The sequence below is a fragment of the Antennarius striatus genome, chromosome 15 (genome assembly GCF_040054535.1).
Source record: "Antennarius striatus isolate MH-2024 chromosome 15, ASM4005453v1, whole genome shotgun sequence".
In the NCBI taxonomy this organism is placed as follows: Eukaryota; Metazoa; Chordata; class Actinopteri; order Lophiiformes; family Antennariidae; genus Antennarius; species Antennarius striatus.
In genome coordinates this window covers 1,087,501-1,105,249 of record NC_090790.1, presented here as the reverse complement: position 1 = coordinate 1,105,249, position 17,749 = coordinate 1,087,501, and the positions used below count along the sequence as shown (strand labels likewise).

The window sequence follows — 17,749 nt, the reverse complement described above, 5'->3', positions numbered from 1 at the left end:
AGCGGACTAGTGAAGGCGGTCCGACACTGACGCTCGGTACACGGTTCAAACCCCAGAACTACAGTCCAGTAGAACTACAGTCCAGTAGAACTACAGTCCAGTAGAACTACAGTCCAGTAGAACTACAGTCCAGTAGAACTACAGTCCAGTAGAACCACTGCTCTGGGGCGGAAGACAGTCACGTGACAATGACGTCCGAAGCAGCAACTGCTTCGTGTCTCGAGGGAACCACCTGACTGGTTCGCGGTCCAAGGAGGTCATTCACTGACACGCCTCCTCACCTGTGACAGGTTTGAATGTTGGCACCAAAACTCCTTTATATACGATCTGGAAAATGCAGTTTGTGGGTTTTTGTCGGAGAGTTGTTGCTGTTGTTGTTGTTGTTGTTGTTGTTGTTGCTGTTGTTGTTGTTGTTGCTGTTGTTGTTGTTGCTGTTGTTGTTGTTGTTGCTGTTGTTATTGCGTTGCGTTGCTTTTTTGGATCGTTGGATCATTCTGGAGCAGTCAGGGAGACAGGTCGTTCTGAAATGTGGGAACACTTCATTCTGATCTCTGCTGGTAAGGTAGGTGTAATGTCACATCAGTAATGAAGGAAGTCACATGTCTAACAGTAACTAGCTATAGCTATGGTCTACCATCCGTGTGTATTGATTAATGATAATAACTTATGCTGTTAATGTGACAACTTTATAGAGTCAAACTGTATTATTATATACAAATTACTTTCTGTCCAGGTCTGGTTGGTGTGTTCTGCTGAACTGAAGTATCATGGGATACTTCCTCCATGATCAGACACTTCACTGCCAAACATGGAGCTGCTGGAAATCAGGGGACCCCAAATCAAGGTTGGTTATATTATTATATTATTAGACACACTAACACAATGTGGTCTGGCTGTGTTTCACGAGTCGTAGGCCAGCTTAACTTAAGTGTAGTTTCACATTAATCTTCTGGTATTATTTTAATCATTTACTTTTTATTTCTGTCCATTTGTCCTAGTCGACTGGAAGCGAGAGCTGGATGAAGCTCTGGTAAATCTGGTGGTGAAAGACTGGCAGCCTTTTTCCATCGTGGATGACTGTGGCTTCAAGGAGTTCGTGGGATTGCTTGATCCCTCATACGTTCTTCCATACAGGCGAGCTCTCAAGAGCATGGTGCTTCAGAAATATGAGGAGGAGAAGACCAAGGCCAAGGCTGTAATGGTGAGGGTGGAGGCTGTGAGTCTCACTGCTGATATGTGGACATCTTTGGGAAACATGGAGGCCTGTGTTGCAGTGACCTGCCACTACATGGAGGACCCGATGAAGCTGGACACAGTGCTCCTGGGAGTGGTGCCGTTCCCATAAGCACATACTGCAGCTAACATCAGCGCAGCCACAACATCTCTGATGGAGGAATGGAGACTTAAGGGAAAAGTGACCTCATTTGTGACTGATTTTTTTCCAAAAAGTTAAAATGCTGATGATTGTTGTCGTGTTTGTCTCTCAGATAGGAACCTTTGGGAAACGCTGGACCGAGATACGTCGGATTCAAGGAGGGCAAGGAATGCTACTGCAGACGCAACTGTGGAGGTGCAGCGGTACTTTACCGAACCACCACTGGCCAAGTCAGAAGACCCAGTGGATTAATGGAAGAACCACAAGAATGTTTACCCAAATTTGTTTAAACTGGCAAAAAATTTTTATGCACCCCGGCTTCATCTGTTCCATGTGAACGAGTCTTCTCCACATGTGGAGAAATTGTCACTAAGAAAAGAAACAGACTTAATCCAAATACTGTGGAAAAAATAATGCATCTCAATAAAAATCTTTGACCACCCTCATCCCAAATTATCAGCCCTTCCATAGTGCACAAGCACACCCAACCAATACCAGGTTTCCCTGCATTCGCTCCTCAACAACAATCCACACATTTGTCAATTATTATAAGTGAATATAATATTTAGTCTAGGGTATCTCAACATTTAAAATGAAAGATGCTTTAAGTCCAAGCAAAAAGGAGATGATGGTGCATGTGTGTAGTTGAAAGCTTCTTGTCAAACTAACTTGCAGTTCAGGGTTTGAACTTGGCCAGGAGAGGTCGCTATAACTGGAGCTTCGAGTAATGAACCCATTTTTGAACCAGTTGGCTCAAATGATTCAGGGCTTCACAAAAGCTTCATTTGCCCATCACTACAGCGGACTGCCAGCCAGCTGGAGCCGAGAACCCGTGACCGCAGCCGGACTGACAGGATGTGACGACACAGCCCACCGGCAGACTGCTGACTCAGCGAATGTCAGCAGCTGACGGGAAACCGCCTGATTTGTGACTGGATGGTGGAGGAGTGGATTTATTGAAGTTTATTAACCCCTTCCTTTACGTTTAGTGTTAGCTCTGAGCAACCAATAGTGTACAATAGTGTACACCAGTAGTGTACACCAGTAGTGTTCACCCAGTGTTTGTACAATAATGTACACCAGCAATGTACACCAATAGTGTACAATAGTGTACACCAGTAATGTACACCAGTAGTGTACAATAATGTACACCAGTAGTGTTCACCCATAGTGTTTGTACAATAATGTAGACCAGTAATGTACACCAATAGTGTATAATAGTGTACACCAATAATGTACACCAGTAATGTACACCAATAGTATATAATAGTGTACACCAATAATGTACACCAGTAATGTACACCAGTAGTTTAATCACGTGTGTGGGTCCGTGACTCTAGGCGGTTCTACGTTCATGTGAACCATGCATTCACAACCGTTTGCACAAAATGGGAACTTGTGCCGTGTCATCACTTCTAATCTGAAGGAGACTTCAGGTTGGGTTCCTTCGTGTGTGGAGTCTGATTGTTCCCCCGTGTCGGTGTAAAGTCTGACTGTTCCCCCGTGTCGGTGTAGAGTCTGATTGTTCCCCCCGTGTCGGTGTAGTCTGATTGTTCCCCCCGTGTCGGTGTAGTCTGATTGTTCCCCCCGTGTCGGTGTAGAGTCTGACTGTTCCCCCGTGACGGTGTAGAGTCTGATTGTTCCCCCCGTGTCGGTGTGGGGTCTGACTGTTCCCCCGTGTTGGTGTAGAGTCTGACTGTTGTCTCGTGTCGGTGTAGAGTCTGACTGTTCCCCCCGTGTCGGTGTAGAGTCTGACTGTTGTCTCGTGTCGGTGTAGAGTCTGACTGTTCCCCCCGTGTCGGTGTAGAGTCTGACTGTTCCCCCGTGTCCGTGTAGAGTCTGATTGTTCCCCCCGTGTCGGTGTAGAGTCTGACTGTTCCCCCGTGTCGGTGTAGAGTCTGATTGTTCCCCCCGTGTCGGTGTAGAGTCTGATTGTTCCCCCCGTGTCGGTGTAGAGTCTGACTGTACCCCCCGTGTCGGTGTAGAGTCTGACTGTTCCCCCGTGTCGGTGTAGAGTCTGACTGTTGTCTCGTGTCGGTGTAGAGTCTGACTGTTCCCCCGTGTCGGTGTACAGTCTGACTGTTGTCCCGTGTCGGTTCACTCCAGGTCTTCCTCCACCTCCACACACGAGGCTGAGGTGAACTGGTCACACCAAACCGTCCACAGGTGTGACGGTTTGGTGTAGTGTGGCACTATGATGTGCTGGCGACTCATCCAGGGTGTACCCCGCCTCTGGCCCATGGTCAGCCTGGACAGGCTCCAGTGTTATCCACATGGAGAAGTGGATGAAGATGAGACAACCGTAACAGACTCTATACCATAATCTTTTGTTGTCATGGTGACCACACACTGTGCTGCATGGTGAATACAGTTTGTGTAGTGTCACTGGACTGTTTACCTCAACAGACAGATCACCAGTCTGTTATCGGTTCACCTCCCAAACCTCTCCGGACACGCAGAGAGGAGTGAGGATGTTCCCTATCCCATAATAACCTAGTTCACCAGTGGTCATGTGACATTTCTCTGAAGGAAAGTCTAACAACAGTTGTTCTAACAGTATTTTACTGACACACATTTGTTTCACCATCACTTCTGCAGTTCTTCACAGCAACAATCATACAACAGCTCACACTCCTGTTCACACCTGTTCACTCCTGTTCACACCTGTTCACTCCTGCTCACACCTGTTCACACCGGATGTAGTCCCCACACCTCAGCTTCAGTCTGTTTCCTGTACATGTGGAGTCCTCAGGATTTACATCACTGTTAAGACATCAAAGTACGACCTCAGAGAGTGTTGGTAATGGAACACACACACACACACACACACACACGCACACACGCACACGCACGCACACGCACACGCACGCACACGCACACGCACACACGCACACGCACGCACACGCACGCACACGCACACACCTTGGTATTGGGCTTCCTTATATTTTAACCTTTGACTCTTGAATCATGGCGCTGCTTTTTGAAACAAAATGAAACCATGAAAACTCCCGGCCACCAGAACGATTCATTCAACAGGACCAACACTTTGCAGTTCAGTCTCTCTTTCATAACAATAACTGAAAAATCAAAAAAGGGGTTAAATATTCTCCAGCACGTTTCCAGATATCAGCAACATTTGACAACCATGAGCTAAAGAACCTGTAAATTGTTGTTTTACTTTAAAGCTGTGGACAGTGGACCTCAGAGTGACCATACCATCATAAATTAAATTAATTAAGGAGAATTCTGTACATTTGACACTTTTCTATCAGTGAGATATGAAAGACATCTGAATATTTTGTGAAGGATTATTCGTTTCACTGTGACTGAACGTTCCAGACGTGGCAGACGCCACACCTGAAGTGTGACAGGAGTGAACTAACAGGAGAGACGTCCCTCTGGTCAGAAGAGCCCAAACCAGTGACACCAGTCGACCTGTCTGGAGCAGAGCTTCAGGTATCCATGGAGACGAAGGGCCAGATGCTCTCTGGGTCATTCTTCTCATTGCATCGCTGACTAGCTGCTCCTGACCACTCCTGATACAGCTGAGTCAGCACAAAGCTGCAGTGAGTACAGTAATGCTTCTTACATCCATAAGACATGACATGACATGACATAACAAACGTAAAATTATGCAAAACAAACAATAAATTTAAGAAAACTGTACAAGTTGGACACAATAAATAACACCGTATTCCTTCTCGAAGTGAAGTGTTCCATCCAGCAGTGGTGACCAGTAGATCACCAGGAGGTGTTCCATCCAGCAGTGGTGACCAGTAGATCACCAGGAGGTGTTCCATCCAGCAGTGGTGACCAGTAGATCACCAGGAGGTGTTCCATCCAGCAGTGGTGACCAGTAGATCACCAGGAGGTGTTCCATCCAGCAGTGGTGACCAGTAGATCACCAGGAGGTGTTCCATCCAGCAGTGGTGACCAGTAGATCACCAGGAGGTGTTCCATCCAGCAGTGGTGACCAGTAGATCACCAGGAGGTGTTCCATCCAGCAGTGGTGACCAGAAGATCACCAGGAGGTGTTCCATCCAGCAGTGGTGACCAGTAGATCACCAGGAGGTGTTCCATCCAGCAGTGGTGACCAGTAGATCACCAGGAGGTGTTCCATTCAGCAGTGGTGACCAGAAGATCACCAGGAGGTGTTCCATCCAGCAGTGGTGACCAGAAGATCACCAGGAGGTGTTCCATCCAGCAGTGGTGACCAGTAGATCACCAGGAGGTGTTCCATCCAGCAGTGGTGACCTCTGTACTCGTTCAGTGTTCCATCAGAACAACACTGAACACACCACGACACTCACTCGTTGTCCAACATTTGTTTCTTCTCTAATGAATCGACCTCAAGTGAATCAAATGACGACCCCCCCTCCAGAAAAATGTCCACACTTGGGTACCCTGGATACTCACTACAGTAGAATCACCTCTTCCATTTGTTAACCAGCAGGAAGACATCGTGACCTCTACACTTGTGTTGAGGACATGAACTGTCCCACCAAACATTCAGCCAATGGCCACGCGGCTCAGCAGGCTTCTGCTTTCCCATTGGACCGTTAACCTGGTGAGAAAATCAGACCCCCCAGAGGACCATCAGTGATTGGGTGGGTCTGGGTCTCAGACCCCCCAGAGGACCATCAGTGATTGGGTGGGTCTGGGTCTCAGACCCCCCAGAGGACCACTAGTGAAGACATGAGTGCAATAGAAATGTGCAAAACTTAACGGTTTTCTGTTTCTACTCCAGAAATACTGGTTCCATCACTCTGGATACTCCTTCAGGTTTCTCATCAAGTCTTTTTAGACGGATAAATTCTTTACTTACTATAATTGCAGACCCGTGCCATGAGTCAGGAGAAAATATAAGGGTCATACGTTAGGTGATACTGGACCATTTGGACAAACTGGACCCCACTAAGAACAGCTTGAAGGAGCCTGTTTCCAGATGTTCCAGAGGGCTCAGTGATGATCACTGGTGTTCTAACACTTGATACGGAGCCCTTCAGAATAAGAACACGCAGCAGAACACAACACCTGTGACCATCATGGAGAGCCACTTCTGTTAACGCCCTCCACACTGAGACTAAGGGATGTTCAAGCACGACTGGAATCCCAAAATAAAGTCATCCTCTTCATTCACATCATCTCACTTTAAACACTGGAGATTCAACCAGCTGACGTTTTATCAGCTGGTTGTTCCTTAGAGTCAGACAGTCCATCCCACCCCCAGAGGAACGCTGAAGGCACCTCTGGCCTCTGGACCTCCGTCTCCTTCATTTGGACTGAGCTCCCAGCTGGATCTTCAGGTACTCGTAGACCACATAGCTGATACTCACAGAGGGAATGACCTTCATGAAGTTGGGGGCCAGGCCCCTGTAGAGTCCCATGACCCCCTCGGTTCTGACGATGTGTCTGAAGAGGCTGGTCATGTTCATCTGAGGGCCCCCCTCCAGGGTTGCTGAAGGAAACAGAAGAGAAGCTCAGTTTAAACAGTTGGGTGTATAAACTGTAGAAGCTGGGCTTTGAACCCCCGACCTTTCACCTGAACACTGCTCTAAAAAAGTAAAAAAACATCTGATTTACCGTCAGAAGACAAGATAAAGCGACCAGTGGTAATAAAGCATAAATCATGTTCATCCAGCTCTGCTGTGACTGACCTTGTGCCTGCATCCGGGTCCGGACCAGAGCCAGTGGGTAGCTGGATAGCTGTCCACAGGTGCTGGAGGTGGTGCCACAAGCCAGGAGCACAAATACCCCGGGGTCAGCGCTGTCCGTGGCAAAACGCTGCAGCCAGTAGTTCTTCAGAGTCTGGGGGGGGACAAAGTGAAGGATGTGACCAACAGATGCTCGGAGCTCCTGACGACACACACCTCGGGGCTCCTGAGGACACACACCTCGGGGCTCCTGAGGACACACACCTCGGGGCTCCTGAGGACACACACCTCGGGGCTCCTGAGGACACACACCTCGGGGCTCCTGAGGACACACACCTCGGAGCTCCTGAGGACACACACCTCGGGGCTCCTGAGGACACACACCTCGGGGCTCCTGAGGACACACACCTCGGGGCTCCTGAGGACACACACCTCGGGGCTCCTGAGGACACACACCTCATAGACGGCCAGGTCGATGCCGGCGTAGGGGATGATCCCCAGCATGTTGGGGACGTAGCCCTTGTAGAAGGCGGCCACGCCCTCCTTCTGGAAGATGTGTTTGGCGCAGTCCGAGATGCCGGAGTATTGGCCGGTCTTCCTCAGGGCTAAACGTGTCTTCAGGACCTGGGAACAGAACTCATGTCAGACGTGTGGACAGCTGAAGACACGTCTGGTCTGTCCTTCAAAGGCTGGAGAGAAACCTCCAGAAGAACAAACCAGTGAATACCGATCATCTGTCATGTGACTCAATAGACATGAACCTCATTATCAGTTCACACATGCCTGGACTAACACATCTGGTCTGAAGACAACCAGTTCCAGAGGAGAGGACTGCAGCCTCTGAACTTTGACCCCACATCCATGGAGTTCCTTTATGTGTGAGGAGAGTCCAGAACCATCCAGACCAATGAAAACTCTCCTGAATATTTCTGGACACAAACATGAGTGACGAGCAGCAGACGTTCATCTATAGAACCAATCAGCCCTCAGGATCCCTGTGGGCCTCCTGATTGGTCGGTTTGGCCCCTCCTCACCTCCATTGGGTAGATGCTGCTCTGGGCGATGGCTCCGGCCAGAGAACCTGCCACCAGCCTCTCTGCGATGCCCAGCTTCTCCTGGTTGCTTCCAATCAGCCGTTTGATCTGACACACAGGTCGTCATGGTTACCATTCTTTATAATATTGTTAGTCCAACAGAAAAACTAGAAGAAACGTGTGGACTAATAAAACGGTGCTGCTGCCCACCTGCTCGTAGGCCATGAACTTAATGGCAGACTCGGGGGCAATCTTGATGACATTGATGCCGTTGCCCCGCCACAGTGACCTCACCCCGCCCTCTCGGATCATCTGGGAAAAGCCCCCGGCCATTTTCATGCTGTTGCTTTTAGAAGCGTGAACCTGAGGAGACGTCACAGGTGTGATGGTGACTTCAACACTGGACTAAAGCACCAAGTATACTGCCAAAGCCCCCCCTCTGCCCCTGGGGGAGGCCACGCCTTCCAGGCAGAGGACATTAAATAGAAAACTAGCATTAGCATTCAGGTGTTTGGAGCAGAAACCAGGGGTGAGCACGAGGGTCACGACTCCAACAAGGGTGAACTGTGTTTCCTGCTAACAGGTCAGATCGCTCCAGACCTCCAGGTGAAGTTGGGGCGGAGCTACTTTGGTGGTAAATATAACCACCAATATTAGACTGGTGGTTATCGGGTTAACATTGACTGGTGATGGTCAGTAAATAATTAAATCCAGTGTTCTCGTTTACGTGTGTCCTTGACTCTTTGACGCAGGTTTTGACAGGAACGCAGCCTGAGTCTCTGGGACACCAGCTTTAAATGCACTTCAACAAAAATATTCACAATTTTTACATTTCTCCAGTAAAAATTCGAAGCCAGAAATCACCATTCTGTTTTGATCACGTGTGAGTGTCTCATCATGAGACTCACCTGTGTGATTCACCCGTGTGATTCATTCTTATCAAAATCAACCAATCAGCAACAGGGGTGCTGGTTTTAACGTTGCAGTGAGAGAGGAGTTAGTTCGACCCCCCAGAGAACAAGAAGAGTCCTGTTGGGTTTGTCTGTCTGTTAAAACGCTTTGGAACGTCTGCTGGTGGGATTAAGAGATAGACTAATACAGGTTGGTTGATTTAAGGTAAAATGAAGTCTGTAAATATTATCAGACCCAGTAAGGTGTTATCAGTTACCATGGTGATGCAGTGAGGTTAAAAGAGACACCTTTTGTCATCGAAAACTGTTCCTTATACACGGTCACTCCGTGTTAACCCAGACTCCATAGGGCAGGTTTCTGAACACACACTTTCAACAGTCAGCCATCATTGATGCTGGACGACTGACTTCCTGTTGGGTACTTAGTCCTGACAGGAAACACTCTGGTTCCTCAGCTGTGTCGTATTTTACCTGCATTAGAACTTTGAGCCTGTCCAGTGGTGCTGTGCAGGTTCGAGACGCGGCGCCAGCTCCACCTCCGGCCACTAGGTGTCGCCACCACATGCCCGTTTTTCTCTCCTCTGCAGTGAACTCGTCCGGCACCATCAAACTCTCTCCAACGTCAAAGATCTAAGTCACAAGCAGAAAGTTCAGTCTGGGGAGTCGGTGTCAGAGAAAGAGGACCAAAGGGGGCCTTCAGGCCCACCAGCCTCAGCCACGCCTTCAGTCACGCCCTCAGTCACGCCCTCAGCCACACCCTCACCTGGAGCGGGTGAGGCTGGTGGGAATCTCGGGAAATCAGTGAAACACAGAAAGTAGAACGGAAAAATAGAAAAGAGTAGAATAGAATAGAACAGAATGGAATAAAATAGAACAGAGTAGAACAGAGTAGAACAGAACAGAACAGAACAGAACAGAACAGAACAGAACAGATTGCCTTTAGCCAGAGTGCAGTCGTACCGTGGAGTGTTTCCAGTACAGGATGATCTCAGGGATGTTGTCTGCTGGATGCAGGAGGTGGTAATCCCTCCACTCATTCCAGTCGATGGTCATGGTTCCATTTTTATCCATACTGGACAAACACAGCAGGTTGATAACTTGTGACAGTAGAAGCGATAAACTAGCAGCTCACATGCACTAGTGCTGATCACAATGCTAACGCTGAATCATCATCATCTTCTCATCACTGAGGAGCACTGAAGACAGACCTTAGGCCATCTGAGTGAGCAGACAAGAGAAGCTGCTACTTACTACAGGACAGGGGCCCAGATGTGGCCCCTCCTTATTCTGAGACCAGTCAGAGGAAGAAGAGACAGACACACGGTTAGAGGAACGACACGAGGAAGACGATCACAGAAAACATCAGCAGGTGGACGTTAAATGTAGTGAGTCAGGACAGTAGAGGAGGTACCACAGACCAGACGTTCTGACAGACGTCTCCATGCTGGGGTAGACAGACCATAACTGACACAGACCCACAGGCAGGAAACACATCCCATGACATCACTCACCTCTTGAGAATCTGCTCAGCCTGCTCCTCTGTGATGTGGACTCCCAGGTCTCTCAGAGACTGCATGATCTCCTGTGAGTCGATGCGCCCTGCGTCACCGAGACAGACCAGAGACTCATTGATGAGGAGCCTTCAGCATCTTCAGACCAGAGCCTCTCATCTGCTGAAGGTTCAGCCCTCCACTGTAACTGTATGGGATGGCCTGGGATAGTCTAGTCTTTTAGTATCAGAATGCCTGGATGCAGTTTTGATTGAGAAGCGACTGATGGTTGAGTGAATAAAGGAATATAAAATAACCTCCACCTGCCTGAAAGGTGATCAGGGAGCATTCAAGAGTTGCGGCTCCAACAACATTCCTTACCGTCATTCTTCTTGTCCAAACTCTTGAACACCAGCCTCAGCTTCTTCTCGTGGTCTCTGAGATAATGAACAAACTCCTCAAAGTCCAGCTGTCCATCCAGGTCTTTGTCTCCAGCTTTCACTATTTTCTGAAAGGAGAGCAGAGGCGGGGCAACCCTGTGAGGGATTGGCCAATCAGATGGCAGAATGCATGTTTCAGCGCGTGAACTCCATCACCACGTTAAGGCAGCAGTAACTGGACAATGTGAGGCACGTCATCCGCTTTAACAGCCAATCAATGAAGAGTTGTGGATGGAGGACAGAGCACCATTCGTTTGTTAGAGGATGTGTCTGAACGATCCAATCACCATCCAATCACCAATCACCATCCAATCATCATTCAACCATTACTGTTTTCACTGCCCTGCAGTAAAACCTTCTGAACAGGAACTCCGACTGTCTCAGTGTCACACACAGCAGCAACAGCAACTCAACCATCCATCATCCATCCAACCAACCATCCATCCATCCATCCAGAAAAGGGAGAAAAAACCCTGCCAAGTGAAACAGAATAAAGAGCAGTGGGTTTCAGGGATCTCCCACTAACAACTGGAACACCAGAGGATGAACGACTCCGTCGGTTTCATCTGGTTTGACATTTTATCAAGAGACTGTCATTCAAGTGGAGGACAGGAAAGGGTTTGTGTACGTACGTAAGGTTCATTAAACAAGGTTCATCTAAGGACATAGGGTTCATGTAAGGACATAGGGTTCATGTAAGGACATAGGGTTCATTTAAGGACATAGGGTTCATTTAAGGACATAGGGTTCATGTAAGGACATAGGGTTCATGCAAGTACGCACCTAAGGTTACGTTAGTGCTTCTCAATTACTTTCTGTCCCCCCCCTCGCAAGAAGAAAACTATTTGTGCCCCCCCACTCTCTGCCGCGACTATAAATGATATCAATTGTCTATAAACTTGTTATAAATACACCTCCGCATTACATTGTATCCTTATTAACATTAAAGAAAACAAAAAAGATATACAGTATAGTTCAATCTGTAACAGAGAATACATTTATTTACATTATTATTTGTCTATAACTGAAAAGTTTTAAGTGCATCAATTTGCCTGAAATAAAAAAAAACTTGTTTGAACTGTAAACATGTTTGACCAACTTACTGCATCATTTGATACTGAAAAATAAAATAAAACCAATAAATAATAAATTCAAATTCAGTTGAACATTATCTGAGGAGCACAATACTTAAAACACTTTAACCTACAAAACAAAATGAATTAATCATTTTGAGCTGATTTATTTTTTTTATCAGAGGAAGTCAGGATTAATAAATCAGGATTAATAAATCAGGATTAATGAATCAGGATTAATGTCTACAATGAGTTCAGGCAGTCCTAGCTGTTCAAAGCCAGGTTTGAAGCATGAAACTGAACTCTCAGCTCCTGATCAACGTCTCAGCTCCTCTGTTATGGGGGGGGGGGTCCAATGTTTCAGCTTCTCTGCTATGGTGGGGGGGGTTCCAATGTTTCAGCTCCTCTGCTATGGGGGGGGGGGTCACTAAGCAGTTTGGTACCACACCTTATGTGATGCTGACAGCTCTCTGGTTTACTGCAGTAGATTCACAAACAGGATGACTGTTGGTGACATTCAGCAGGTTTGACTGAATAAACTCCAGCTGATCAGCTGATTGATCAGCTGATTGATCAGCTGATTGGGGTGTAATGTCTTTAAGTAACTAATTACTTTATGAGGCTTCATGCTGTCCTCCAGCATGTTTAGACACAGTAAACACGTTTAGACACAGTAAACACGTTTAGACACAGTAAGCACGTTAAGACACAGTAAACACGTTTAGACACAGTAAACATGTTTAGACACAGTAAACACGTTTAGACACAGTAAACATGTTTAGATACAGTAAACACGTTTAGACACAGTTAACACGTTTAGACACAGTAAACACGTTTCGACACAGTAAACACGTTTAGACACAGTAAACACGTCTAGACACAGTAAACACGTTTAGACACAGTAAACACGTTTAGACACAGTAAACACGTTTAGATACAGTAAACACGTTTAGACACAGTAAACACGTTTAGACACAGTAAACACGTTTAGATACAGTAAACACGTCTAGACACAGTAAACACGTTTAGACACAGTAAACACGTTTAGACACAGTAAACACGTTTAGATACAGTAAACACGTTTAGACACAGTAAACACGTTTAGACACAGTAAACATGTTTAGACACAGTAAACACGTTTACACACAGTAAACATGTTAGACACAGTAAACACGTTTAGACACAGTAAACATGTTTAGACACAGTAAACACATTTACACACAGTAAACATGTTTGACACAGTAAACACGTTTAGACACAGTAAACACGTTTAGACACAGTAAACACGTTTAGACACACCGGTCTGTAGTCACAGTGAGGCCCAGCACTACAGACGCTTCTTCAGAGCTCCTCCAGCTAAGACTCCCTCACACACCTGACAATGAGAGCGCCACTGCTCACTACTGGAGGGGATGTGTAATTACATTTTATTTGTGTACATCAAAAATAAAAGCATGTTCCCCTTGCATGCTTTTTCTTTTTGAAAGTTCCATCAGAGACATTTGTTCTCAGCACTTCACCCATCCCTGTGGACCAGTGGAGATTGGCGTGTAGACTGGGAGGACTGGGGCTCAAACCACCACCCTCCAATAAGATGACGACACGCTCAGCACCGAAAATGGCAACGCTCTAGAGCTTTCAATTGTAAAAATAAAAAAATACATAAAAATGTAAAAGTAAGATAATTGAGGAATCTAGAACCTTGGGGGTTTGTACAAAACATATAAAATTTAACTCAATCCTGGCCAGCAGTTTAGGAGATGTGGATAGACCACAGTACTCTCCTCTTCACACATAATGGACAAACGCCAAAGGGAACCCGATTAACATGGTTTCATTTAGTTTACAGCAGTTAGATCTGACCGATTAAATCAGCCCTGCTTTTAGGAAAAAGTTATCTCTTTCTCTTCAGTACCTTTCTAGATAAAACTGTCGTCGTCGTTGGAGACGTGTCATTCCTCTTGTGTTCTACCCCGTCATGTGAGTGAGCAGTGTTCTCCTGGACGTCTGCTGGACTCGGACCACAGTTCCCCGTCCCCTCGGTCTCCGTCTCCCCTGGCAGCTGATTTTCAGCAGACTGATCCTGTGTCCTACCAGAGAGGAACCTCCACATGTCCTGCAGCATCCTCCAACAGGGGCTGTGTGACAGCAAACGATGCCCCTGCTCAGCAAGAACAGCTCTCTGCTCCGGCTCAGGGCCTCGTCTTCACACAGAGACTGTCCTCTCTGAAGGAACTCCTCTGACAGACGTCCTGGCTCTGGTCCACAGCCATTAGCTGCAGTAATAATATTAAAAATGTCTCAACTAATTCTTGCCAAGGGTGAAGTGAGGCGTGGCCACATCACCCAGGGGTTCATCTTGAAAACAGCCCATGTTTGGAGCGATGAACCGACAGCAGAAGCCAACAGACTGGACTTTCACTCAGTCAGCATCAGAGTCAGAGTCACGCAGCAGAAACCGGCGTCCTACTGCAGCTGAGATGGACCAATCCCTGCAGCCCGTACTGCAGCTGAGATGGACCAATCCCTGCAGCCCGTACTGCAGCTGAGATGGACCAATCCCTGCAGCCCGTACTAGCAGCCCGGACCATTTGACCAATAGAGGACAGCTCAGCAGCACGCAGATCAAGTCACGCCTCAAATGATCAGCCAGAGCAGCGGGAGGGGCTGACGGATCGATCTCAGGTCCTCCTGAGTCATTCCAGACTCTACAACAAGCTTCATGGACCAGACTCCTGCTCCAGTGAAACCACCACAGGACACGGAAAACAGACCCTCACTTCACTGAGGGAGGGGTTGGCTTTAAGGGCACCAGGATGACTTGTTTCCACAGCAACAGGAGTGCTCTTCATTTACAATATGTGCGTAAAACCTGGACAATGTCTCTACTACCACATCCTGGAACAAGTCCAGCATTAAAGGTGTCCATATGAAGGGTAATTCCTCATTTTATTACCTGAGTACCTGAGGAGACTTCACACCATCAAAGGCTTTGACCATCTCTACACACCTGAATGACAACACATCAGTCCTGTAGATCCCACAGGAGATCAGCATCAAACGAGGGTTCAGGTTCCACCTGAGTTCTTCTGCTCCTAGCTAAGTTGTGATTCAGACTCTTGAAAGAACTGTCAGTCATTACCATAGTTACCCTGCCCAGTTCCATTCATACTGGGGTGGGGTCACTTCTGCCAGCAGTTACTACAAATGGAAACCAGCTGATGACACCAAAGTCCCAGTTCAGCAATGGGAACATGTCCTCTACCATCACAGACGTGACCTTCAGTACCCATCAGCCTGTTGGTGGTGAAGACATCTCTAAAGGATTATACATTTTGATGCTGATATTTTGGTAAAAAATATTAAAATATATAGAAAAATTCAAATGTATTTAGATTTTTAAACCACGTTTTGGATGGATGCTTGTTTTGCATGTGGCGATTTGTCGCTAATGGATATTTTTTAGAGGATTTTGTGGCTTGGAGAATTTCATCACATCAGAGCAGCACATGAGCTGCTTGGACTCCAGTTCTGGAGGGGTTGACCTCTGACCTCAGCCCGTAAACTCTTCCACAAACTAACTTGTCTCCACTATACTTCCCCATATAGGTACTCTTTAGCCTTGCAGTATATTAGCTTGCGTTTTCTATAGAATTACGTATGTACACATATACAGTATACATGTATCCAATGTGCTGTATATACTGTACATATACATTACATTCAGCATATATAAAAATACATACAGTATATATACACATAAATTCAGTATACAGTGCACTCTTGCATATTCGCACATCAATGCTCACGACTTCACCTCATCATGGATTTTTAGTAGACAGTCACATGATACCATACACCCATACTATTGGCTGACGGCATCAGGAAGTGTTCTACGTTCAGAGTCTCTGACTTTGTGAGACAAAAAATTGTTTTAAACAGTCTATCAGAGTGTTTTAAAGGTAATACAGATAGAAGGTGGTTTAATATCAGTATGGGGGGGTTCAGAAACGTTTAAATTAGCATAAATAATAAGATAAATAGTTTGTCGCTATATCGCTGAATTTGTTAATCACGTGTGGTTCCCTGGAACGCATTAACCACAAAGAACGAGGGATCACTGTATTTAAATGTTATCATTGTATGTTATTATTATCATTACAATGATTATTATTATAATATTATTAGTAGTAGTACTATTATTAATAATATCATTATTACTATTATTATCATTGTTGTTGTATTTTAATGTATAATATTCAAATTAAATGTTATTATTGTTATTATAATTTTTACTATTGCTATTGTTACTACTACTATTATTGTTGCTGTATTTTTATATTATTATTATTATTATTATTATCATCATTACTTGAAGATGGCGAGGAGAATGTAAAGAAAACAGGGAGGACATAAAGACGGTAACAACATAACGATGAGAAGGATGTAATGATGGGAAGTAAAGAACCACGAGTAATGAAAGTGCATGTATATACGCTATATATACATGCAGTATACAGTATATACATGCAGTACCTTTACATATTTAGACATTTCAGGGATGGCAACAGAAAATATTTTTTGAGATGAACTATTTATGGTGAATCAAACCTGAAAGCTTTTCATTAATTTATAACAAAAGGATGATGAACTTATTGATAATAAAAACAATAAAAAACTTAAAATAAGAACATATTTAAAGAAAACGTAACTACTTTGAAATCTTAATGAGTCACTGTTTTCCTTCAGCGCTTTCCTTGTTCTCATCAGACGCTGCTTTTCTTCCATCTAAACGCTTTAAACTATGATGCTCTACATCTCACTACCCTAACCCTAACCCTAACCCCAAAGGACGTTTAACAAGCCACCAGAGGACGGGTCTACAACACACTGCACAGTCACCTGAACACAACTCACCTGAAGTTCACCCACAACTCACCTGAAGTTAACCCACAACTCACCTGAAGTTAACCCACAACCTATCAGTAGTAAAGTCACAACTTATCAGTAGTAAAGTCACAACCTATCAGTAGTAAAGTCACAACTTATCAGTAGTAAAGTCACAACTTATCAGTAGTAAAGTCACAACTTATCAGTAGTAAAGTCACAACTTCGTAGCAATAAAATCACAACTTTTCTAGTATTAAAGTAAAAGTACAAGTACTTGTAGTAAAATCACAAGTTCTTAATAGTGTTAGTAGTAGTGTTAGTAGTAGTGTTAGTAGTAGTGTTAGTAATAGTGTTAGTAGTAGTGATAGTTTTCTAGCACAGCTCATTAACTCTTTGCTGTCCTCACTGTGACCCACACTGACCTCAGGACTCTAGCGCCGCTCTGGCGCATCCCGTTGCTGCGGGACCCGATCTGAAACCGATCTGAACCTGATCCACCCCTGATCTGAACCCAATCCGCCCCTTATATGAACCCAATCCAAACCCGATCAGAACCCCGATCTGCCCCTGATCTGAACCCAATCCTCCCCTGATCTGAACCCGATCCGCCCCTGATCTGAACCCAATCCAAACCCGATCAGAACCCCGATCTGCCCCTGATCTGAACCCAATCCGCCCCTGTTCTGAACCCGATCCAAACCTGATCTGAACCCCAATCCGCCCCTGATCTGAACCCGATCCGCATCTGATCTGAACCCGATCTGAACCTGATGCGAACCCGATCCTAATCCGATCTGAACCCAATCCGAACTGAACCCGATCCGAATCTAATCTGAACCCGATCCGAATCTAATCTGAACCCAATGCGAATCCGATCTGAAC

At 45.9% G+C, this 17,749-nt stretch overlaps 2 protein-coding genes across 8 annotated transcripts in view; one reads left to right on the top strand and one right to left on the bottom strand.

The window, feature by feature from the left end:
• Positions 1–157: 157 nt before the first annotated feature.
• On the top strand, positions 158–1,819 carry LOC137608222 (E3 SUMO-protein ligase ZBED1-like). 6 transcript variants are annotated; one of them, XM_068334405.1, is made up of 5 exons: positions 158–290; positions 734–844; positions 999–1,030; positions 1,135–1,201; positions 1,488–1,819. In XM_068334405.1, exons 2-5 carry the CDS (start codon positions 809–811, stop codon positions 1,710–1,712), a joined length of 360 nt encoding a protein of 119 aa, XP_068190506.1. In that variant the 5' UTR covers positions 158–290; positions 734–808; the 3' UTR covers positions 1,713–1,819. The 6 variants fall into 6 exon arrangements, 4 of the variants coding, with proteins under 4 accessions (XP_068190506.1, XP_068190505.1, XP_068190507.1 ...); XR_011038166.1 differs by lacking the exon at positions 158–290 and adding an exon at positions 424–562 and having other exon boundaries at positions 1,275–1,819; XM_068334404.1 differs by lacking the exon at positions 158–290 and adding an exon at positions 424–562.
• Positions 1,820–3,928: 2,109 nt separating this feature from the next.
• Positions 3,929–17,749, bottom strand: part of slc25a25b (solute carrier family 25 member 25b) — a 14,761-nt gene continuing 940 nt past the window's right edge. The window contains exons 1-10 of one of the 2 annotated variants that reach the window (XM_068335524.1): positions 13,893–15,296; positions 10,846–10,972; positions 10,486–10,573; positions 9,935–10,046; positions 9,446–9,604; positions 8,274–8,426; positions 8,064–8,171; positions 7,486–7,653; positions 7,033–7,183; positions 3,929–6,833 (exon numbers count right to left, since the gene is read on the bottom strand). In XM_068335524.1, coding sequence (XP_068191625.1) covers positions 6,649–6,833; positions 7,033–7,183; positions 7,486–7,653; positions 8,064–8,171; positions 8,274–8,426; positions 9,446–9,604; positions 9,935–10,046; positions 10,486–10,573; positions 10,846–10,972; positions 13,893–14,102 — 1,461 coding nt within the window. In that variant the 5' untranslated portion in view covers positions 14,103–15,296 and the 3' untranslated portion in view covers positions 3,929–6,648. Of the gene's footprint in view, positions 6,834–7,032; positions 7,184–7,485; positions 7,654–8,063; positions 8,172–8,273; positions 8,427–9,445; positions 9,605–9,934; positions 10,047–10,485; positions 10,574–10,845; positions 10,973–13,892; positions 15,297–17,749 lie in introns of those variants that run through there. The other variant, XM_068335523.1, reaches the window with a different exon arrangement.